At 37.6% G+C, this 25,624-nt stretch overlaps 2 protein-coding genes across 2 annotated transcripts in view; one reads left to right on the top strand and one right to left on the bottom strand.

Annotated features, from left to right (window-relative positions):
* Positions 1–25,297, bottom strand: part of PIBF1 (progesterone immunomodulatory binding factor 1) — a 122,130-nt gene extending 96,833 nt beyond the window's left edge. The window contains exons 1-7 of the mRNA XM_010575252.1: positions 25,124–25,297; positions 24,479–24,793; positions 23,510–23,610; positions 21,449–21,647; positions 14,713–14,832; positions 5,208–5,341; positions 3,077–3,185 (exon numbers count right to left, since the gene is read on the bottom strand). Coding sequence (XP_010573554.1) covers positions 3,077–3,185; positions 5,208–5,341; positions 14,713–14,832; positions 21,449–21,647; positions 23,510–23,610; positions 24,479–24,730 — 915 coding nt within the window. The 5' untranslated portion in view covers positions 24,731–24,793; positions 25,124–25,297. The remainder of the gene's footprint in view (positions 1–3,076; positions 3,186–5,207; positions 5,342–14,712; positions 14,833–21,448; positions 21,648–23,509; positions 23,611–24,478; positions 24,794–25,123) is intronic.
* Positions 25,298–25,325: 28 nt separating this feature from the next.
* DIS3 (DIS3 exosome endoribonuclease and 3'-5' exoribonuclease) overlaps positions 25,326–25,624 on the top strand; it is a 22,843-nt gene continuing 22,544 nt past the window's right edge. The window contains exon 1 of the mRNA XM_010575264.1: positions 25,326–25,584. Within this exon, the coding sequence (XP_010573566.1) occupies positions 25,326–25,584 (259 nt within the window). The remainder of the gene's footprint in view (positions 25,585–25,624) is intronic.

The raw sequence follows: 25,624 nt of genomic DNA, 5'->3' as shown, positions 1-25,624 counted from the left end.
AACATGGTTTAGTGGGCATGGATGATGGTTGGACTCAATCTTGAAGGTCTCTTCCAACCTAAATGATTCTATGATTCTATGAATTTAGTATAGAGTTAACAACAACAAAAAAAAGCCATTGCTGCTGCTACACTGCAGTACTTGATGCATACATACAAACTTGATGTACGTGACAATACTTTTTTGGCCATTGTTATATGCTGAGAACAAACCTGCATTTTGATGTCCTCTTACAATGCTAGAACACTGATGAATAAACAGCCTAACAAAGCCTTCAGACTGATGTAAAAGAGAATATACGAGTTACTTTCTAACAGAAACTCAGTTTCTTCCCTAGTGTTTCGGAGAATCTCTATGGCTCCTTATAAAATTAGGCAGAGGAATACTATCTTTAAAGTGGTAGTTATAGCCATTATTTTATCTGTAACACTTTTGTACAGAGACACTAAGGAACACAATCTCCCCTGAATTCTCTCAGGCATAACTGGTTTCATTTACTCAGCTGCCAAAGTGTTAGCACACAAAGATCCTCCATTTGATTCTTGCCTGGACCTGTACAGAAGTCAAGAACAACCTTCTCATACAGTGCCCCTTTCATATTGCATTAAAAAGTAAATTTGCAAATTAATTCAGAACAGCCAATCAATTATTTCTCTATTCCTTTTGGTGTTTCCTGTAAAGATCTCTATACAGGAACACAGCTTAAAAAATAGTCTTATTTTTGCATCAAAGTTGCACTGAGCTACAAACCATCTGATAATAGTCAACGATGATATAAACTGAAAAAGTTTCTTTCTTGAGATTCAGTAAAAGCCTCTTCTCCCTCCCCAAAAGCTGTTGCAAAGTTACACCTACATCCAATGAAGGGAAAAGTGTGATTCCAATAGTTTTGGGTGATTCTATCCTAACTAGCTTACTTAAGGTGAATAATTAATCCTGCAGGTTCAGTGAAGTGATTCTTGCTATGAACAATTTAGATGCAGAAATAGTGAAAATGGATACTGTGTAATGGAAGCCTGTACGGGTCTAAACCATCAAAAGTCCTATAGACCAAGGCAGTGGACTTGGAAACATTCTCTACATATGTTTCTCTGAGTCCCTTGACCCAAAAGTTATCATACATGCCCAGTAAGGGAGCCATTACTGAACAGAATTCATGACTCTTAGATGAATAAATTACCAAACAGAGAAGCAGCAAGGGAAATTTCTCTTGACCTGACAGGCTTCTGGCTCTTAAAATGTCTTTAGAGCAGCAGAAACACATTGCCCTGTGCAATACTAGTGCTACCAGAATAGCAATGACCGAGATTTGAGTGAAGTGACTGAACTAACTGGATCAGAACTCACTGGAACCTTAACAAAGATGAGAACCCCTCTGTGCCTGAAGAGGCATTTATTCATTTCCCAGCAGAAAGACTTTCAAAGACTAATGGAAACATGTTAGAGAAAAGCAGTCCATCATCCTAGTAGATAGTCCTGCCCAGAAGAGAAACAGCACTGGAATTCCTCTTGCCAACATGCAGTATCATAGAAAGAGGAGGTCTGGAATAGCAGTCTCTCTATTCCTGACACAGAACTAACTTCTGTAAAGGCGAACTGAAGGAAACTTCAGGCAACTGTACCATTATTTTACTAGACAGTCACAAAGAAGAAAACCTTTGTATTCTATTGATGTATAGAAAAAACATCTACAACAAAACATAAGCCGTATAGTAGCTCTGCCCTACTGTCACTATTGATCAAAAAGAGCTAAAGCAAGTTGTAACTAGTTCTGCACCTTTTGAGAAAGGGAGCATACTCACAGCATTCAGCCTTCATGGGTAAATTTTGCCCTTGGGCCTCCCAGGTTCCTGAGCTCATTGGGAGAATTTGGAAGGCTGAAGCAAAGGAAAACTAAGATAGAGACGTAGGAAAATGGCATGTACATAATGCCCAGGGAAAAATGGAAAGCACTTGACCAATGTTGAGGGAGATAGCCAATGTTGCTGTGAGGTTGGCCAGCTGTTTGAAAGATCATAGCAAGTGAGCAAGGCTTCTGATGACCAGAATTCACATTCAAGGAGGAAGGCCCAGGGAACTCTAGGTTGGTAAATCTAATCGCAGTCCCTGCAAAGATTATGAGGCAAATCCTACTGGAAGCCATATCCATGGATATGGAGGAAAAGGTGACTGGAAACAACTAGCATGGATTTACCAAGGCCAAACTGTGCCTAGCAAACCTGACAAGAAAGTTGGCTCTATGGATAAGAGGACAGCTGTCCATGTCATTTATTTGACTTTTTGCATGGCTTTCAGCCATCTCCCATAACGCCTCTACGGGAAAGCTGGCAAAATATGGATTGGATAGGCAAGCACCAGCTGAACAAACTAAACATGAGCCAGAAGTGTGCCCTGACAGCAAAGAAGGCCAAGTGCCTACTAGGCTGTATTAGCAACAATGCAGACAATAAGTTGAAGAAAATTATTATAATCCTGTGTTCAGTACTTGTGAGACTGTATTTGGTGTGCCATGTCCCATTCCCAGTTCCTCATAAAGACATACGTTAACATACTGGAGCAAGACCAAAAGAGCTCCACCAAGATGGTCATGGACTGCACTGCATGTACAAGGGGTTGAAAGAAATGGAGTTTTTTTCAGCCTTCAGAAGAGAAGTCTGGGTACGGAAAAATCTTGTTATCTTCACCTATCCAATTGGAATGCATAGCAAGAGCCAGACTCTTGGAAGTGCATAATGACAGGACAAGAGGCAACAGAAAAAAGCTGCAACAACTCTGATTAGATTTTACAAAAACTTTTTCACAAAGAGGGTGGACAAACACTGGAACAGATTGTCCAGAAAGGCTGTGGAAATCTCCATCCTTGGAGACACTCAAAACTTGACAAAGCCCTAAGCAACCTGACCTAAGCTGGCTCTGCACTGCATGGGAGGGTTGGACCAGCTGGTCTCCTGAGGACCATTCTAACCTAAATTATTCCATGATCCTACAGGTGATCCTGACAGACTTGATTAGACAAAGAATCAAATTACCAAGATGAAGAAACAGACAATTACTGAAATAAGAACTTTACGTTTACCTCTTTTGATAAGTCATTTCTTTCTTTAGCTTGTGCTTTGTTTGACACCTCTAATATTTCATATTTTCTTCTGAGTTCTGACAATTCATGTTCAAATACATCACGTTCACTGTTAAAATAAAGTGAAACTATTAGATGCATAAAGTGTAATGAACAAGATTCCTGTGCATTTGTAATTTCTCATCCTTCTTCCAATCAGTCACTCATAGGGCAATTAGTGATAATTTTACCTTTTTTAGTTATTATCACCTACAACAGTATCTTATTATATGAAAGAATTTTCACTTCTAAGTATTTAAAAAATAATCTTAAATTATAATACAATAATCCTGAATTGCTATCCTAAATTATTTCATTCTCCTCTGATTATTCTTCTTTAGTGTAACTTTGGGCTATCCATTTCTCCTCTTAGCAATGAGCTGCAAGGACCCTTGTCTATCCTTTTAGCTTTATCAAGCTTTTGATGCTATTTCCCATGACATTCTTTTGAATCTTTTGCAGACATTGAAGTCTGATGAAAAAGTAAAGCCACTTCATTCCCATCTTCCTAATCAAACACAAAGCAATCTATACTTGTTCTCAGTTGCTACTCTCCCTTGATACCAGAGAGGGTTGTACTACTTTTCTCATGTGTAAAATATACATGACACAGCTGCAAAAATTATGTTGGTGTCCTGAATAATAGTGCTTTCCATACACACAAAGCAGCAGCTCTATGTCTCCACTCTATCTGACCCTGTCAGAACAGTGAAATGAATGAGCCAGTATGATCTTGCAGTTTGGAAAAAAAGCTAACCAGTTTTATATTAAGCATAGCATAGCTTTAAAACTGAGACAACTTGTAGTACACCAGAACTAGAAGATTTGACATAGCATTTTTAAAGGCAGAAACGAGCCTGGAAGTGATTAACTCCAGCAATGCTCCCAAATATCCTCATGCAGTCATGCCAACAGTGCTCTCCCTTCCCCTTCATCTGTGCCTACCTGGATGAATACAACCTACTCTCTCAAATATAGTTTTGGCACGTTCATTCATGCCTTTTTAAACTCAAGACTATTTTAAATGTACACTGTTAAACACTGGGGCCATTCACATGAACGTTATTACGATCCACTTATTAAGATGCAGTTGCACATGGGAAGCAAACCATAGCATCAATCCATCCTATTTGCAACAAGCTTCCAGGTAGATTCCAAGGTTGTTTTAGTACACATAACTGTTCACAGTTATCCAGGAGACAGACTCTCCTTCAAATGACTTGGTGGCAAAGTCATTTGTGTCAGTAACTGTGCCCAAGTTCATTCAGCATGAACAACTAAGGAGCTGACATGGTGTTTTCTATTCATAATCCCCATATTTCAATCCATTCCCCAACAGATGTGCCAAAAGGCCAGATTTCTTGTACTTGCAAGCACACTGAAAAAGCCATTTGGGAGCTGGCCTGTGAAGTATACATCTATGAGTGTATTTACAAGAAGTTCGTTTTCGCTATTTTGCAATTGTTATTTACAAGTTGGGCATTCAAAGCATAGGCTAGAACTGTAAAATCTGTATTTTAAAAATGAAGAGAGACACTGGAACTTCCTGCAGTTAAACCAATTCACTATGGTAATCCTAAAATTCTTTGACAAAGAGTTCTTGTAACAGCCCTTTCAAATTTATGGTTACAAGGATATCTTAGGTTGTAAATATTAATTCCCAAGGTCCTACCCTCTTAATTCACTGTGTAGGCACCACACAGTAGAGCACAGGGCCTTTTGTTAGGTCATTGCTTTTCAACTAGGAATAAAAAAAAAAAAAAAAAAAAGAGTAGCTGTTCTAAGATGCTTGGCATCAACAGCTCCCACTTCAGCAGCAATGAGACTAACAGACTCTTCTGAAAACACAGTAAATTCCTAAATATAAACTTTTAGGAAGATAATTTAATGCAACAGATTTCAAAATGTTGTTCATCTTATGACTGCAATATACTACAGGAGATAATTGAACCATTAGTGGATTGAGGTAAGGATAAATATCTGTTGTGTGCATAAGCCAAAAATCAAATGAAAAACCCTAGTCAATCAAGGCTGAAGCTTATCTATTAACATTTGTATGTTAGTAGAACACTTGAACTACAGACATACGTACCATTTTACTTTATCATAGTTCTCTTGTCTGTAATCACCTCGCTGAATCATCTGCTTGGTATCAGCCAGTTCCAGTGCTAAACGCTGGCATCTAACCTCAAGCTCTGACCGATTCCTCCTCTCCTCTTCATAGCTCTAGAAGGTAAGACATTTTGAAATGATCATAGCTACACTGATATTTACTTAAAGCAATCACTGACTAAGTTTTGGTGAGGTGAAGACCTCTCATGAATATTCAGTTGGTAGTATATTCATTTGTCTCAGCATTTAGAAAATTAGCACACATCACAAATTAACCAGCTATATTGATATTCAACTTATTGTTATCTTATTTTAAATAGTTGATTAATGTACCTATTTTTTCCTAACACATTTGTCCATTAGCACAAATTCCAAGACCAGTAACCCTCATATATACAGCTGGTGGTCTATAAACCTATAGTAGGAGCACAAAAGTCACACCACCTTTACAACATTTTCAAACAAGTTTCCTTGTGATGATGCTTGCTGGTCCATTTGAAAAAAAAAAGAAAGAGGATTGGTCATTTAGAAAGTTTGGCAACTTCTATCACTATATGAAAAATGCTAGCCAGGTACTCCCAAATTGTATCTGGTAACTTTGCTTAAGCATATCATCCAAAGCTTTGGTGGAGGAAGTAAGAAAAAAAAAAAAAGAAAAAAGGTGCTTATTTTATGGTCTATCAGTGTTAAACTTTCATTCTCCCTTCTTTTTCTTCTTCGTATACTTTGAGAGCCTACTATGGGAACTAGAAAAAAGGGACTAAAGCAAGAGAACACACAGAAAGCATGTCTTTTAAAACATTGGTTATTCCTTTTGAAAATAAACAGGATTTCCTAATCATCATACTCTTCCTTCCCTCCCACCCCCCATGGGAACAGCAGACTTTTGTACTTTCATCTCCAATCTAGACTCCATTTCTCAGATTTTTCTATAAAGTAGCTATTTATTTTCACAAACTTACCTTACTTGCTTGTCCTAAATGCTGTACTACTTAGTAATTTCTTCAAAAAAACAACCAAAAAATAATGCTCATCCACCTATACTAGGGAAAACTGATGGACAGGAAAAAGAGTTGCTTGTTAAAAATTTGAGAATACCCCCTGGGCATCTAGATTTTTTTCCACATTCTGTTTCTGAGAATATAGCTGACTTCTGTTTTCTGCTATGGTTGATACATGGCAAGCTTGATAATGGATGCTTGATAAACAATAACTCCATCTGGTTATACCAAATGGACATCACAATATTATTCACTGAAGGTGAAAACACCAAATGAACACCTTGAGATGTGATTACTGAACTAACCATTCAGCCACTGCAAATTAAATTTATTTTGTAGTGAGGGACATTGTATGAGTGCATAATTTTAAAAATAAACTGAAAACTATGCTTTATACAGTTATAAGAGAGGACAGTGACTTCGTCTAGCAAGTTTTTAACAGACAAGAAAAGTTTAGGACAACAGCATATATGGAGTGGATGACTCCTAAATACAGCTTCCTAGGAACAATGAACACAAAGATAATACTCTAGGATAGGGATGGAAAGACACAAAGAACACTCTGACCAAATTCACAGGCACCATAAACTGAAAGACTGACAGAATGCCTTCTTGAAAAAACACACCTAAATACTTGTAAGACACTACAGAAAAGGTCCCTGAGCTACTAAACTTATTGTAACTATTCTGCTGATAAATAAGAATTTTTTGTTTTATATTTCACAAATCTAGTAATTTTCACTTGCACTAAAATGACATTAGATCACAATCACAAAATCACAACACTGAGAAAGTTTTCATGAGGATTTTGGATGTTATATCATTAAGAACATGTCATCTAAAGACACAATTGTTATTAGTCCTAACATACTAGTATATATGGCTTATCTTTATGTTTACCCTAATTAATGGAAATACATTAAGCAAATTAACACTACAGAACACTTTCTTCTTAAACCAATTAAAATGCCATCATTTATAAAGATGGAATTATAATGGTAAAGCCTCTTTCAGATGTTTTTAAAGGTGTTGTCTACAAGTTAGCTAGAGTTTCAAATACGTAACATACAGGTGCAAGTACCCTGTTATACAGTGCAAACATGACTCATCTTGCAATAGGAAATGGTGGTAAGGACACTTTTAAGTGCAAAATGAAAGATTAAGTTTGGATACAATTCCTCTGTGGAGATCTTCTGCCATTCTGCTGCTAATACCATGCTGGAATTCGTATGCCCTTCGCAGAGTGGGCTATTGAAGCTCCTACATTATTACACATTCAGCAGCCAGAAGACAACTACCAAAAGTATAAAACCAAATTGGTTAACCTCTGGACAAATTTGTCATAAACAGCTCTAAAGTACCCATTTACAGAACAGTTAAGTATCTACAAAATTAGTTCCTTGTAATACCCAAGACCTAAACTAGGTTTTGAATTTTATTTAACAGATTAGTTGTTAATGTCATGTAACGATAACTCCAGTGAAGGGGAAGGAAATTAAATTCTGCTTTTGAAAAGTGATACTAAGACATACCTAAAGTATCAAACTGTTAAACAGATAATTAAGGAAAGGGGTTTTGTTTTGTTTGGTTTGGTTTTTAAAGATTTACCTAATTCTTAAAGAAATACTAATTCTACTGCATGGGTCACTATTTTCCAACTATCTAATCTTTTAGATGTTAAAGTTGTATTTTAATCACAGGAAGAAATGCAACAAGGCAAGTTAATAAACAGTCTATAGGCTAACACACAAAACCCCCTATATGGTATGCATATCTCCAGGTAGCAGATACACAAGCTTCTGGATTTATACAGCAATACATCTTAAAGACATATAATCAAGCTGTCTGTGCTTAGAAAGAAGCAGCCTTGCTTTGCATGTGATGAAGTTAATTTAGTTTGTAGCAATGTCCATATACCCCGAACTGATTTTAAGATCTCTGCAGTGGAACAGCTTTATCTTTCAATTTATCTTCAAGAGATAGCTTGGAAGTCTTGATGAACAGTTTTGTCATGCTGAAGCAAAAAAGGGGCTTTTAAAAGGAACAAGATATAGAGCACTACCAAGGACATGAATGAGGTCCTGGAAACAACACCAATAAGTAGAAATAACTTAAGTAAGCCCACAAACCTTAATAAAAATTAAAGGACAAACAGCACTTCCTCACATGGAATGTGACTGTGATGATCCTGCCAACAATGCATAGCATAGCTTCTTACTAATTTTTGCTACTGCAGAGAGTAGCACCTCACACAGATGAGGTGGTTAAAACAAACAAACCTGTCCTGTGCAAGATGGGTAGGCAAACATTGCCTAAAGAAATTGTTAACAGAGCGGTCCAAGAGACCCAGTATTAACCAGTACAGGTGGTTTCTAGAGGGCATGTGAGGCAGGCTCTACCTAGAAGCACTTCCATTTGGTTTACAAACACTGTCAACAGATAGATGTTTCAAGCAAGAAGATTCTGAACTTGCCTGATCTGCGCTATTTAAAACCCAAACTGCTAGAGAAACTAAAGGTCTAATGACAGACCTTAGTTTTACGATATTAAGCTTCACTGTTATTGTTCATCTGGAATGAATAGCAGCTTATAGCAGTCACTGAAATGAACACCTCTAAATTCCAAGTACAAAAACCGGATGACATACTTTTTGAACAAAGTTAGTGAGAAGTAATACATGGTAGGGATTAGCTGATCCTTCAAAAAGCCTTTGGGGATAAGAAGATAAACAAAAGAAATGCAGGGAAAAGATTAATCAGCCAATCAAGCAGAAGCAGCATGACTTCTTCACACTGTCCACAGATAAGCCTGTGGAAGAAAGTGATCCTGCTTTTAAAAAGCTTATTTAAAAGAACTTCATCTCTGAAGGATCACTTACACAAGCCAACACTTTCTGTTCATATCCTAAGGTACCTTAAGGCCCTAGGCAAATGTCAAGCTACTATACTATTGCTATGTGAAAACCAGTTCCCTCATGTCATTTGGATGAGGTGCTGCTACTTAGTAAAGTTGACATTTTGCTTCAATCTGTTTAGATAGCATGCGTTCAAAAATTATTGGTCGATACATTATTTACTTGAATACAACGGCCCATATGTCAGGAAGAAGTTATGCATAACTGGATAAGACATCTCTTCTAGTATGTTGATATGAAATTGGTAATCTGCCAAGGACTGTAGATGGGGCACTATCTGCCACTAAAAGTTATAAACAAAAATGTTGAGCTACTTCCAAAATAGGGAAGTTCTACAAGAAAGGTAAGAAAGAAAAGCTTTGGCATAAATGCCTCTGTTGCAAAAGAAAGTGGGGGAGAATAAAAGCTGACTTCAGTGAAATGTTCTCAGGTGAAAAGGATCCTTGAGATCATTGCATTAGAGACTAGAATTAAGCCATTTGGTACTTCTGAACAACAACTAGCAGTCTGTATGAGCCATAGCCATATATCAAAAGAGGAGGAAAGACATTGGATAGAAAAGGGAACTTCCATAGATATTTAAGTTTTCTTGAGTCTTGGAAATGTTAAACTGCTGCCCCAAGCTAACAGTTATTGGTAGAATATTTTTCTTTGCAGCTTTTTTCCTGAACAAGATAAATATTAAGAATAATGAAGGAAAGAAGGCACATCTCACCTAAGACTGAGGCCTCATCAGTCCTTTCTAGAGAGAGACGTGAAGACCAAGTAATCAAAGCACTGCTTGAAAGAATTTGTGTCAGGGGGCTGGGAAAGGGTTCTCGAGTGCAGTCTTTAATTACAGATGTGCAAACTTCAGAAGAAATCTTACCAAATGCAGTCCTTCTGGAGTAGCAACAGTAGCCTCAATTTTACAACATTCAGATACATCTAGTGCCAACTGATCCTTTGAGTGCAGTAACTTAGTTCATTCTTTGAAGACAATAGAAACGTTTTTCCTCCAGCTGGGAAACATTATCACAGAGAAAATTGTTAGGTATGTCTAGCAAAACCTGACAGCTACTAATCCTGATTCAGAGACGAGGTCTTAGAAGAGATCTTTGTCCTGCATACACCCAGCTTTGTCTTTAAGCTAACCATAGCTTTTAAGTAACTGTCATACTATAAATTTGATTGCACGTCCTGAAGGCAACTTTGCAGAAAAAAAAAAAAACAACTAGAGAAAGGAAGCCCTGATAAAACTCTATCAAGACCAAATTCCAGGAAAACATTGCCAAGAAAGTCATAGCCAGAAGAAGAAAGCAATACTTAAATCTTCTAAAGCTACGAAGAAAAGCAGAATTTCATTCTCAGACTCTCTCCTAGCCTTAAGAGAAACACGCAAGTAGTAAATTACATCTGTTTGAGGGAAGGTTCTAACCACTTTGGAAGCAAACAACTCTGAAAATAGTACACTGACATTCAGCATGGGAACACACACATCAGAAACTGGTTTTGTTTCTGGGAAGCTCCTGGTAATACAACATTATAGTTGGACTTTCTTTATCTGCACCTCCACAGATGGTGGGTGCCAATGTTATCTGTGCTTGAAGTACTGAGCACTGTAAAAGGACTGAAACAAGTCTGTACTATACGTTTGGTAACAGATTAGTCACCAGTGTAATACAGGAACACTGCTTTTACCTGTTCCACCACCTCCCCCCAGTCTGTTGCTGCTGCACCTAGAATCAGAGGAACTGCACTGGTCTAAACCACAGATGCAACAATCGTGTACAGAGAGCCATTAACTTAGTGGTAGTACTGCAGAACCACTTATACTGACCACTCTAAAAACAGAAATTAGTGACAAAAATCTTTTGACACTAGCTGCGTTTATCAGATTATGTTTCAGCGCTAGAAGTAAGTCTTCACACACTGTTCTTTGCTACCAGTTGTCAGAAGCAGCTCCCCACCCTACCGGGTCTGCCTTACAGATTCAGCAGGCTTTGATTAAGTGCTAACTCAAAGCAGCAACACAATCCACAAGAGAACTTTGTTACCCAGTTCTAGAGTTTTAGTGGTCTTACTCCTCAGCACACAAAGAATTAAATGAGTGCTAACAGAGGCTAATACATACTTAGGACCTTCTGCCTCTTCTGAACAAACAAAATATATTTTTATATACCTAGAGCACAAATACAGGTGACAAACATTTGAAAGATGTCTTTTATGCCCTGAGGTCAGAAACAGAAGTTTTTCTAATACAAATGAATTAACTAATTGCCCAGAGAAAAAAAAAGAACATGTGGGTTTGTCAAGTCTTAGAAAATTAGTTTCTACAAGGCTACAACAATTCAGTTTTTACAGAACCAAGCTTCATAGCTGGTATGGTTAGATGTTTATAAACTCAGTTGACTGTTGGCCGAGAAGCCACAATACCAGGCCACTGCATTCACTTTTGTGCTAGCCTAGGTCTGTTGTGCCAACAATGAGTTTTGTTTGGTGGGTTCCCCCACCCAGCAGAAAAAAAAAAAAAAAAAAAAAAGGCAGCATGTAGCAAAAAAAGATTTAGTGGCTTTGAAGACCTGATTTTATATAACCAATACTCAGCCATATCGGCTCATCGTAATAGCATTCAGAGAATAGAACTGTGCTGGTTTGCTTTCTCACAAAACAGTATATAAAGGCTTGTGAGCAGAGAAAACAAAATAATCTAAGTGTCTTAAGTTCACACTCCAAAACAAGACAGTAAAATTAGCACTCATTTCCTTTGACCAAATTAAAGGACTAGAGCCACCCTGACACAAAATAACATAGCTGATGTTAGGCAATGGTTGTCTTATTTGATGAATGCATTGCACATTTAAATTTTCCTAGAGTTGGCTTAACCTATTAGACAAGTTTGGATTTTCCTTCAAACTTTTTCAATTCTTTGTTGGCTAGACAGACTTTCCTATGACTCTATACTTAATTCTCTCATATTTCTCATGACTTTATTTCTGGGTGAATATCTACATGTATAAGACATACTGAAACCTAGTCTGTCAGCCATGAAAAACCAGAAAAGCCAGCGTTAGTAGCGAATAGAAAGATTGGGGCTAAACATATATTTTCATTCTTTTCCATGTTCTACAATGAGGAAAAAAAAAAGATGTTGAAACTCATTAGGAAAAGTCTTAATTATCTACAATAGTAGAAAAAAAGGAATGCTTACTGTAGGAAGTGGTTTATTCTCATGGGGGGGGGGGAATTGTTTTAATTTCTGTGATGACTGTATTTCAAACGTCTGTATTGGTAGTTTACTAAAGAAATTTTAAAACCAGAACAGACACTTTGTTGATAGGCTATGTAGAGAACAGAAATATTGCAACTGTTAGAGAAAACTTAAAATTTAAGGAATATTGGATGGGAAACCAGAGGAAGGATTTGAACAGTGTAAGTTATTTACTAACATGCAAGAAACCTCAGCAACTATGTTCACATGGCCGGAAATAAAGAATTATTGGAATACCACAAAAACAGTAAAAGAAGAGTGTAAGAGCTTAAGTAGGACTCCGAATGAAACTGTGCTTTATTTCCTACTGATAGATTTCCTTGCAATAAAGCTTGACCTTATTGAAGGAACTTAAATAAATAAGTTACACCAACAGTACACCTTGAAACCGCTTCTTCGTAAACTGCAAGAAATGCGTAGGTATGTTAGCTTTAGTGTACCAAGTACATCAGACATTCTAAAGTACCCTCACGTATTGATCATGCTCCTCTTACCTTATTATCTGAAACAGCCTGAGGTACCTTGTTACAGTGATGCTCATCAAGTCACTAGGTCAAATCTTAACTTGCCAGAAGCACAATACAGACTCTTAAGTCTCCCCATACAAAAAATACCTCTTACCAGGTAACATTTCATTAAATATCCAAAACACGTCATCTCTATGCATAACAGATACAGTGAAGACTTGGGTTTGGGGTTGGTTTTGTACACATGGAAGAACCATAGTAAGTTATCTTATCTGAAATCTGAGAAGCCTAAGGAGTAATTTTTATTAACAACTGTAAGCCTTTTTTTCTTGTGACATTTCAACATCTGGATCTCTTGCCTTATTTTTTTTTTTTTTAAATAAGGTATTCATTCTCACTAATCGTCTCTCATTTTAAGCATGATTATGCCAACAGGGTATAAGCATTCAAAGAACCACCTCAGTTCAAAACAGGCAACATTCTACTGCTTTCTCATCAGCATCAGAAGAAAAGCACAGTAAACTTCAAACTTTGAAAAAATAAATCAGTGGGAAAGGTGGATGCTGCCACCATGTGGTATAAAAAGAACAAAATTAGAAGTTTCTATATTAAAGAAAGGTCAATGTACCAAGAAAATTGTTTCTAGCACAACTTTAATTATTATCTACTCTCCTGTTAAATTGCTGCAGCAAAAATTAACACAGATGTCGGTTGAATCTCAGAAGGCTGAAATCCTCCTGTAGAATTTTATTAAATCAGAGCACATTAAATGTACAATGAAGGAAAATGCTCATGTAAATCAAAGTTAACAGGATTAATTTAATCTCAATTATGACCAGAGATGATGACAGAAAATAATGCTGAAGCACATAAATGCACAAATTTTATTGACTACTTTTTATAATTCAATTTAAAAGAGAAATGAAAATAATATGAATTTCACAAGATAATCCTGTATAATTAAGATCTCTTTACACCTGATTATTCTCTAAGTAAATTTAAAGGAAAAAAAAAGGTGGTAACTAAAGAATAATTTCAGAAGTAGTAAAATGACAGTGGCATTTAAGTCCCTGCTAGCCATGACTTGGATAAATATACTCTGGGTACCTGAAACTGTATTATCACAACTCCAGCTTTATGCGGAACTGAGCTAAAATACAAATCATCCTAGCTCCATACATACTAAGAATACTACAAAAATTCATAAATACCTTAAAAACAACATTCTCCTTATACCATTTCAACTCCTTTGCTCTTTTAAAAGAAAAATTAAATGTATTTAGATGATTTGTTTCTCTACTTCTGGCATTTATACCTTACCTGAAATCAAATTATCTTTTTCCTTTAGTATAGAAATAAATAGGAAAATTAAAACATAAAAAGTTGAAAAGCATAACAGAGAAGATGCAACTCCAAAGAATTCTTAAAAAATGCATTTTTATATCATTAAAAGAAAAGGTGAAGCAAATTACTACCAAGACATAGCCATCTTGAAAACTATAAACTGAACCATCATTGTGTCATCAACTACTGCTGGATGGATCTCCTTTCTCAGCTTCCCCACCTTGAATCTTACCCTCAGAAAGCACAACACAGCTGGTAAGAGTCTATCCTGAACAGTCTCATGAGAAAATCTCACAGGGTAACCATAACTTAAAATTAGCTGTTATGCAAGGATGTATACAGCATGTTTCCCCTTTCCCTCCTTCCCTGCCCCCTCCTCCTCCAAGTAATTTTTATAATCAAAAAAGCTTTTATATCTTATACACGAATAATGATTTGGAGAATGAGGTTTTTTGCAATATATATATATTTACACACTTTATTAATTGAGATAATTAAGGTGCACAGACCTCTGTCAGACACTTCAGCTGGGATTTGTACCCACTTAGTTCTTTTGTTAGGCTTTCCTTTTTCATCTGTAGATCACTTAGCTCTTTTCTTAAGGAATGGACTACTTCATAGAATCGGATCTAGAAGAACAAGATATATATACAAAATTGAGACTGGCAAAATTGCAATTGCAAAACTACAATCCCCAAAACAAATCAGCTCAACATTTTATGGCAATAATTCACAAAATGATTTCTAGTGCCTACCAAGAACCTGGTTGGGGCTGGGGCAGTGGGGGAATGTTAAAGCAAGGAGAGTGTCATTCCTTAGCCTTTGACAGCAGCAGCTAAGAAATAATCAGTTTGTGTTTGGCACTGAAAAAAAAAACAAAAGAGGAATAAAGGTAAAGATATACATTTCTGTTCAACTAAGGCAGCTCCCCGTCAGGCTGCTCAATTAAAAAATACAGCTGCTAATGGACCACGTGGTCCCACCCTCTTACTTGTGCCAACTCGAGAGACTATTTGATTAACAGCTTAAAAAGAAAAAAAAAAAAAGCCTATTTAGCAATAAACCAACTTAACTTGCAAACTTCCCCCAAGCCAATATAAATTTTTATGGGGTATGTAGAAATACAGAGAGATTAGTTTTGTTTTCTGCCAGTTCAGTGTGCTGAATCTGCACCAAGAAAAATGCAAGAGCAAGCACAGGAAGCAGGAACAGCACATAACCAGGAAGCACCGTGACACACCCCACGCACACAGTTTCAGCAGTAGCATGTTGCTATATGGGTTCAGTTGCATCATGTAGCTAAGCCTCTCAAAGACTCGACTCTGCTAAATTAACACTGAAAAAAAGCCTTGTAAAAGGATTTGGAAAAAAACACCCAAAACAACTATTACACATACTCCTCTCTCTTCCCCCACTCCAGTCACAGGCATAGATTCAGACAAATAAGACTCAGATCCATAAAACTCTTCCAGAACTTTTCTACTGAACAAGAAAAAAATAGCAGAAAACACAGTAGTAAAAGCAAAAAGTCAGTATTAAAAAAAACAAAAAGAAACAAAGAAGAAAGAGCTTTTTTGATATACACCCACACACACGTACACAGAGGTTATTACTCCTAGATTAACTTGATACCTTAAAATGTTTGTTTGTTGGGGGCGGGGGGAGAATAGATAATTAAACAGTATTTTCATGCAAAAGCTACTCCATACTCCCCATCATTAACTCTTTGTTTGATATACAATTGAAGAAGAATTACAAGCAAGAAAGCAGAGATAAAGTAAGCATTCAAGAGCTAGATGTACTATACTTCCACACAGAAAGAGGACAGGTCTCTTTTGCTACCTGTAAATAACAGAAGACAAAGAGAAGTTCCAGGTATATAGTATATAATTTACAGCATACAATTCTAAAAAACACAGAAGCCATAGAAATTTGTGATGTAAACGTAGGTGTAGTTTGCTTTATACAATAAAGCAAGTGTGCAACATGACTGGAAGATTAGCAGTACAGCAGAAAAGTGAAATTTTCTAATAAGTGGTACATTTTGGGGGGTTTTATTTCCAAGCTTTTTCAAGTACTGTGCTTGTTGAAAGCTGCAGTTGTCTGAATTTGTTGTACCCATCAAAGACTCCACCTTTCACCCTTACCTTTAGATGGAAAACAAATATAAGCTAGAACAGGACATAAGCTATAAATTTAAAGTTACTTTTTATTGAAAAAATGAAAGCTTTCCCAAAATATAGTTGCTATTGTAATTTTTTTAAGATGGTAACAAGGGATTCTCAATTCGTTATGTCTAGGTTTGCACATAAAATGAACAAAATTAAGGATTTTTTTTTTAAAGTACAATTCATTTAAACCCCAAATAAGGTATGATAATTTTTTTTGCTCATGCTGTGAAAGTTCCAAATGACAAATTGAACCATCAGGTGCTACAGTTAAAACTATAAAATGTCTTTCTATTCTGGGAAGTAAACTAACTGCATATTATTGCCTCCTTTTACTGCTTCACTTCTATTTTTTTTTTTCTTGCAGTATTCTATTCCTTCAATATTTAAGGAGTTTTTTCATGTCCATCTGTGAAATCACATTGCTTCTAATGGGTTTGCATGAAATCAAACAGCGAAGTTAGTTTTGTGGGTTCTTTCTAACTTCTGAACTATAACGGGCTTCAACTACTTCCTTAGGAAAAAAACCCAAACACTTTAGAATTGTGCATGCAAAGCAGTAAATACAATTTTAGTCTCTTAACTACAGCTTCCGCTGACCACGGTTTTCATCTATCTGGATTCTTTAAGAACTTGTCTGATTACATCTGAAACCAAGCAACTGAATTTCAATCAAATCCTCTTTTTTCCCCAAACAAAAGTGATTACAAAATTTTTAAGGTTTTTTTTTCCTTAAAAAATAACATTGGTTGTCACAATTGGTAACTATTTAAAGCACTGTGCGTTTTTTTAAACCACACCTAGCTTTTCCCTTAAGTGCTTGTATTTTTACTGTGATTTCCCTAGGAAACCTAACTTATGCCATCATGCCACATTTACTTCCCAACCAACCGCCACCTTGAAACAGATTACCCAGTATCAAACCAAGATGACATGGGATACAGGTATCAGGGATAAGCATATCTGCACAGCCTTCCCAAGAATAGATCTACCCATGGTAAAAAGAAAGTGTAAATGAATGCAGCAGATGAGGGGAAGGTTGTAGCAGAAGTTCAACTGTTACTGTTATTTAGCTTGCTTAATGGCCAATAAACATTCATGTAACTTAGCAGTCAAACCACACATTGCCTCTTGCCAAGTCAATATAGCAGAAACAAAAATTACTGCAATGGGATTTCAGAAACAACTGCATATCTTAAAAATTACAAATTTATATAGATGTGCTGTAAGGAAAAAGTTACCACTTTCTAGGCAATTTCAAAAAAAACTTTTAGCATGTGCCCACCAGTTTTTACAGAAAATTAGAGTTAAGCTAAAAATGGGTAGGTGCAGAGGATGAGAAACTTGGCTTCTGTTAAATGAAGTGTGAAAGTGGTTGCATCAGTGTCCTGGTTTCAGCTGGGAGTTAATTTTCTTTCTAGTAGCTGGTATAGTGCTATGTTTTGGGGTCAGTATGAGAAGAATGTTGGTAACACACTGATGTTTTCAGTTGTTGCTAAATAGTGCTTAGACTAAGTCAAGGATTTTTCAGCTTCTCATGCCCAGCCAGCAAGAAGGCTGGAGGGGCACAAGAAGTTGGGAGGGGACACAGCCGGGACAGCTGATCCAAACTGGCCAAAGGGGTATTCTGCACCATGTGACGCACCAGTATATAACTGGGGGGGAGTTGGCCTGGGGGGATCGCTGCTCGGGAACTAACTGGGCATTGGTCAGCAAGCGGTGAGCAACTGCATTGTGCATCACTTGTTCTGTATATTCCAATCCTTTTATTATTATTGTCATTTTATTATTGTTATTATCATTATTAGCTTCTTCCTTTCTGTCCTATTAAACTGTTCTTATCTCAACCCATGAGTTTTATGGTTTTTTTTCCCCGATTCTGTCCCCCATCCCACTGGGTGGGGGGCAGTGAGTGAGCGACTGCATGGTGCTTAGTTGCTGGCTGGGGTTAAACAACAATCAGTAAACTGCAAAGAGCAACTGAACTGTAGTAAGCAAAATGATGCAACTGACAGACACGGTGATTAAAATCGGATCAAACAGAATTTTCAGATACCACTCTTAAACAACTTGGTGAAAAATTTTGAGAGGAGAGTACACAAGAGTCTCATTATACCGAACAAATTACGTGATTCAACTGCTAAGCACCAGTTCAATGGCCTGAAGTGCTTTAAAATTTTACACACACGGTTTCTAAAAAAAAATTAAAAAAAAAAATCATTCTTATAAACAGTTAAAAACCTCTAAATTTTTTACATATAAGTTCAAAACAAAAAAGCATGACTTTAAAAAAAAGATCATTTTGCATTTGTCATCATCATGAACATTAAACATTATCTAGTCTTTGCTCAAACATGTCACTATTGCACCCCTTTGTGGAAGAACAGTAAAAAACATCTCACATTTGTCTTAATTCTAGTTATTTTAAACTTGGAATACCTCTATACACAAAATCTGTATTTAACCACTTCTTGCTTTTTTTCCAGTATACCAGGTTTCAAATAAAGTGTAAGCATTACATATACATTTACTTCTATCCTGGATAATTATAAGGCAATATTTTATAACTGATAAATAGAAATAAGAGTCTGGAAGTTTCTTGCTCCATTTTTCTCTAAGCAGAACTCTTTCTCGCCAAGGAGAATTTTACCTTACTATCAGTAGACTATACTATTAGTCTGCACATAGATCTGGAGCCAGAGATTTTATCTGCCTGAGAAATGCACAATTCCTACTTAGTTAAGCAAAGCAGAAAACAGAATCAGAACAATTAATTTTCCCCTTCAACATCCTTTTCCTAGCCTTCAGAAGCCAAACGGATGCATAGACAGGATATGCAAAACAGTTCTGTAGCCTCCGAGCATCTGTATCAGCTAAATAACTCAAAGTAATGATAAACAATCACTGAGCTTAAATGATACACTCAGGTTCACACTGATCCTGTTGCCAAAAGAAGTTGAGAGAAAAAGCAGAAAACAGCATCTTGCTACAGTATATCTTTAGAATGTCTTCTCCAGAAAAAAAAAAAATTTAATTTGTTCAATAAAGGACTTCTTCAAAATAAAAAAGTGATGTGTAAAGAAGACAGGGGCTTCACTGAACACACAAGTAGTGGTGTTTGAGTCACAGGCAAAAGTAGCATTTACTGGCTGAACACAAGAGGAAAAGAAAGGTAGATTAGGGGTAGAAGGCGGCTGTTACTCACCCCTCCCTTCAGAAGCTTCACATCTTTTTTAGAGCCCCTTTCTACTCACAAATACAATCTAAGCACTCTAACTGGGCTGTGACAGCTTCACTTAAAGCAGCTGGCAAGGTTACTAACTCTTGGTATCTGTCCTGCCAGGCTACAGTCTTTTGTACTCACTGACTGTCAAGTCCTGAAGCCCTGGAGCTTCCTGCACACCAATTTCAAGCAAACTGACATGGATTTCAGTTTGTGTTAAAAACATGCTTTATCGACCATGGTGGTGCAGAAATCAAGAAAAACTTCTCAGTCTGTACTTCTGCAGAGGGCAGTGGATACAGTAGACAACTAGGGGGTAATAACCTAACAGGCCCCAAGCTAAGTGTTCTTGTTTATCACTCAGAGCCTTAACATTTTCCTAATACTTTCAAAAATCCAAGTTTTGGAACTTTTCAAAAGGTGTTCCCAAAAACATCCTTTAAACAAGAATGACAAGTTTTATGTCTCTGTATATATCTAGAGCACATTATAGCATGACTTTCATCCAGCAAGAGAACTCATTCACACAGCATTTATACCTCAGCAAATGCACTAAGCTTTTTAACATTATATTATTTACAGCTTCCTTAATAACTAGCTCTATAGATAAGTACAATGCTAATACTTTGGTGAATTAAGGTCTACATGTCTAAATCCTCTTCATTCTCAGAAGTGAGCCAGGATGCTCTGGACATGTCCTACAGTCTGTGAAGGCATTGTCTTTTTATTGCAAGCAGAGTACTCCCCCGCCCCTCCATCTATGCATAAGCCATAATTAACAAACTTCTTAAACCAAGAAAATGAGTCTTAAAGTATACTTTAAGGTACACTTTATCTCTGTCATTTAGTCAGATAGGAAAGGGCCAGATGGAAAGCATGAGGGAAAGGTAAGAGACATTTGCAAGAGCCATCTCAACCTGTGGTTCTGGCAAGCTGAGTTTCAGATTCCTGTTTTCAGCGTGCTGTATTTCATATCATCAATGTGTGCCCAGTGTGTAACTGTAACACTCCATCTGCTTAACCGTCTTAAAATACATCAGCAATTCTACTCTAAGACATCAGAGTCTGGGATTAAAAGGTTCCACTGGAATCTAGTCATAATGGACTGATCCAGAAGCACATCTGCCTCTGAAGGTCCTTCATTTCTAGTTGGGGAAGAGTAAGAATTCTAAGAGTATAGACTGACTTCTACTATATGCACATCTCTTTAATTCTAAACAAAAGCAATGTACAGCTTGTGGTGTGTTGACCCCGGTCAGCAGCCAAGCACCCATATGGCTGCTCACTCACTTGCTCCATCCAGTGGGAACAGGACAGAGTGGGAAGAACAAAAGCAAGAAAACTCAGGTGCCAGGTTTTCTCCACAGTTTAATTAGTGAATGAAAAGAGAGATAAAATTAAAAACAAACAAACAAAGAGCCACGCAAAGATAATCACACATCACCTCCCACAAGTAGACCAATGCCCAGCCAGTCTCTGAGCAATAACCACCTTGGAAGCCAGCCCCCCACCTCCTCTTTCTTCCTCTACCTCCAGTTTATACTGCTGAGCATTACGTTAGATGGTATGGAATATTCCTTTGGCCAATTTGGGTCAGTTGTCCAGCTGTGTCCCCCCTCAATCTCATAAGCACCCCTAGCTCACTTGGGACAGGGGAGGCAGAATGGGTAAAAGAATAAGCCTTGATGCTGTGCAAGCACTGTCCAGCAATAGCCAAAACACTGGTGTGTTACCAACACCGCTTTAGCCGATTTGTGGCAGCAAGAGTCAGGCTGCTATGAAGAAAGTTAACTCCATCCCAGCCAGACCCAGGATACAGCTATATTTTAAACCAATACAAAACACGATACTCACAGAAACATACTCAGGGATAGAAAGCTGATCTTCAGGAAGAGACTTTAGCTTCTCATAGCAATCGTCTGTTAATTCCAAGTCTCGCAAGCTACGACGGATATCTCCAGCCCTCTCCCTTAACTGATGATTTGTTTCCTCCAGTTGCTTCTGTCTCAATAAAATAGTTTCCATTTCTTGTTTCATTAGAGCCTGGTGTTTTCTTCAAGATTGATTTGAAAACAGAAGACATTAAGCAGCAAGTAACACACGTGACAAACCTTCACAATACCCTGGCAAGGGAGTGAGTTATGCTCATTTTGTAGAGGGGGAAATTTACTTAGAGATTAGGTAATTAGCACAAGAGTGTGTACCACCATGGTTACACAACCATATCAGACACAGTATATGTAAAAAGCCAGAAATGTCATAGTCACTGACAATACAGAGCTGAAACTGAGAGGTGACAATTATTCTCCACATGTTGACTTGAATTTATACATTAGTCTTAGTTTACCAATTAAAAGGTTAAAAACATGAAAAAGCAGAATATATTTCCACACAAAACCCAGGGAACTAGTAAATCCCAAAATAAAGCAATAGCAACTTCTACTTGTGTCTTACCAAGTTTCAGCACATGTGCTTATGGCCTATTGCACACAGAACCCTTCATTTTCTCCCCAGTGTAACATACAAAGTTGGGGTACTTTTGAAAAAACAACAACAACAACAAAAAAACCAAACCCCAAAACAACCCACAGACAACACTACACTTAAACAAGCATGATTACTTCCAGCCTTAAAACACTATCATTACTATTATCACCAGTGACAAGGTATTATACAGCAAGAGAAACTGCACATCACTTAAAGATATTTCAAAGAGTTTTCTTTATTTTATTTAAATCAAAGGTGACTGACCTACTTTTTCTGAGGTTTTAGCTGTAGCTCTTGAAAATATATTAAAAGTAAATCACTTTTCAAAATGCAGTAATTCCTACATTATTTTAAAAGTAATATTAAAAATCCTAGCTAGTACTACAAGGCAATGTCTGCCCCCCTGGTTTCAAAAAGACAAGAGAAAGTCCCAGGTCAGCAAAGCAGTCAGACAAGGACATACTCCACATATAGCGTACGATTCTGTTAAATGGCGATGAAAGTGAGGTAAAAGACAGACAGGGAAACTAATGAAAAGACTGGGGAAAGGAAAGTAGTTCCACTCTTTTGTGCCTATTAATAACAATTTGCACATCAGTACTTTTTTACTTAGCACTCCTCAGATAACTCAAGTATGGCCAACATAAAAATATTCCACTCTGGTGCAAATAGGCATACAGTATGACAGACATTTTTCTGCCAGTCAGCTGCTCTTAGTTGAAAGACTTTGCTGTAACTCATCTCAGGTCTGGCTTCACATCCCTAAACCTGTTCGAGGCTTACTACAGAATATGACTTTGAACTAGTCACATCCTGTAAGCTGGTGCATCCTCTACCGTAACATGAGACTACTAAGTAATGCTCTTCCTTCACAGGTGTTAAAACCTTTAATTGACAAAGTAATTTGGAGAAGCCTGCTAGCTAGTCTATTTTCAGCTATAGGTTAACCCAAAATGTTTCAGAAAAGCAAGATGAAAAGTGCCTACATCATCAAGTGAAAGCATTTCTGACCAATAAGTGATCTTAACTGGAAGTGCTAAACATTATCCCCTTACCTTTCCCAAGACATCTAGGCTGCAGTTATTAAAAATTCAGTTTAAATTGATGGGAAGTCTGTCCCCTCCACCTACTCCTTTTGCTCTTTACTGGTTTTAAGAATGTTCTTACTCCCAGTTCCTATTAAATTTTGAATCCAGGTAACAATAAAACCAAAACCACAAGCTTCAGCCAGTGAGACTTGAATTCAAATTTACTTATATGTAAATTAAATATATAAATTCCATTTTTAGAATGGGAATACTAATATAATCCGAAAAATAAATACTATTCCTGCAACTCATAACGTTTCCATTAACTGTCCATGAATTAATTTGAATTCCTATTAATAAGTTATTAAAGATGAAGTTCTTAGTTTTACTTCCATCATACCTAGCATCTTCTTGCTGTAATGCCAGCTGAGTATCCAGTCGTAAAGACAACAGCTGCTTTTGATGGATTGCATCATTAAGCTTCTCTTCTAGCTCTTCAATCTAAAGAATATAAGTATAAAATGAAGAAAAGAAGTAACTTCAAAAAAATATTTTACAAAAAGAACAACTTGAAAGAAAACAATGGAGAGCTCGATGCCCTGTGAAATACAACGACTGTCTAACAAGACCTCTAAATATGCTAAGGCTTCATAAAATACTATATGAATTTTGCCCCAATGAACTAAAAATAAAAAAGACTTAGTTCTAAAATTGATCTTTTTCAGCCAAATAGCTACTTGTTCAGCTAATTTCAAACTAGGCTTAAACTCAGAGCAGCAAGCCAGTGAAAGCCACAGTTAGTATATAGTAGGTTGTAAATGTCGACTGCACACAAACGTGGCAAAGCTTTCACACCTTTCTTAGTTTCATGCATCTTAGTGGAAACTGTACACAACAGAATCTCCTACTATTAGCACATTGGTGTATTCTAGCCACATCTTCGTTAATAGATCATTGAATAGTATTCAGATTACTTTTTCTAGTATTCCACAAGTTCAGGTTAAAAGCCCTATTAAGCTGCTTATATCAGTGACAAAATTATTCTTCATTTCTGAAAAAAAACCCAGGTCTTTTTCCTTTGTTTTTAGAAAAGGAAAAACTAATTCGATCCCACCTCATTCATTTATAAGTATAATGACTTGGATAAGTCAGCTAAGTTTTCCATATCTTTGTTTGTTTCTTTTCTCATTAAAAAACCCAAACAAAACCAAGCAACCAAAAAAGACCAAGAAAGCCCCCTCAAACAACTAAGCAGGCTTTCAGCATGCAATTCACAGAAATTCATTTCAGAACAGAAGTTTGTACCATACTCTAAAAGCACCAGAAACAAAAAAAAAGATTATACAACGAAAGGAACAACACTTCTTACCTTGGTCAAATATTCTACTTTCAAGTTGTCAATCATCAAGTTTTTTTGAGATAATTCTATTTTAAGCAGCTGAAGATTATGGAGCAACTCTTTCCGTTCAATCAACTGCTTCGTGATTTTAACAGTACCTTCTCTCTCCTCAGAGGAGGAAACATCATCGGTTGGTATTGTGGTTTCTAAGCTAATATCTTCAGACTCCAAGGAGCTAGAAATGTTTACTTTCCTGATTTCCTTAGAGCTTTTATGGGACATTTTCTTCCGCTATTCGCAAGCTTCTTCAAGTTATACTTTGAGATGAGCTGCCTGAAGAATCAGCTGCAAGAATCAAAACAGTGAAAGGCATTATGTCACTATGAAAAATTAACCAGTTAAACAAGACCACTAAGCAATACTTCTCCGCATCACCTATCTATATTTTCTTGTTCACCCAAGAAAAAACATTTTAAGAAGCTCCAAAGAGGACAGTTGCCCGAGGACTCTCTTCCTAAATAATTGTTAACAAGGGTTTTGACTGCAATAAGCTAAATGCCTGCGTGAATCAAGCTTACTAGTAAGACGTTATAGCTAAATCAAGATGTGCATCTGCCATTCACACTGTCGGAAGAGCATGCACGGGAAACTCCAGGACCCACGAAGCATACATACAGCGTCAGAGAACGTCCAATAACGGGCATAACAAGACTTGCTGGAGAAAACGGTAAAGGAATACTTTGATGGCCAGCTTTGTCTTCTCTGAAAGCGCAGCTCCGTCGTTCTTACCAGTCACGCGTCCTTTTACGACCGCCTGGTACAGACCACAGCTTCGGCTTAAGAGGCGCGCAGACTCGAGGCCCGACAGAGACGGGGGATGCTGCGCTCCGAGCCCCGGTCAGCGCCAGCCGCGCTGCCCTGCGGCGAGGGGCGGCGGAGCCCGCCGGGGTCTAGCTCTCCCGGGCCGCTGCCGCCTCCCCCTCCCCCCGCCGCAGGAGCGGCTCGGTGGAGGAGATGCTGCTCGACCCGCCGGCCGCCCAACTCTGCGGAGGAGCAACGGGTAACCGCCCCACCGGTAACGGCCGGCTGCGGGGGAGCCGACCCCGGCTCGCCGACCCTCACGCTCGCCGGGAGAGGCGGGGGCCCCCGGCCGCCCCCCCGGCCCGGCCCCGGCGG

Source organism: Haliaeetus leucocephalus, unplaced genomic scaffold (genome assembly GCF_000737465.1).
Source record: "Haliaeetus leucocephalus isolate CR32 unplaced genomic scaffold, Haliaeetus_leucocephalus-4.0 Scaffold462, whole genome shotgun sequence".
NCBI classification, from domain to species: domain Eukaryota; kingdom Metazoa; phylum Chordata; class Aves; order Accipitriformes; family Accipitridae; genus Haliaeetus; species Haliaeetus leucocephalus.
The sequence above is the reverse complement of the archived record's forward strand: the minus strand, read 5'-3'. Positions and strand labels throughout refer to the sequence as shown.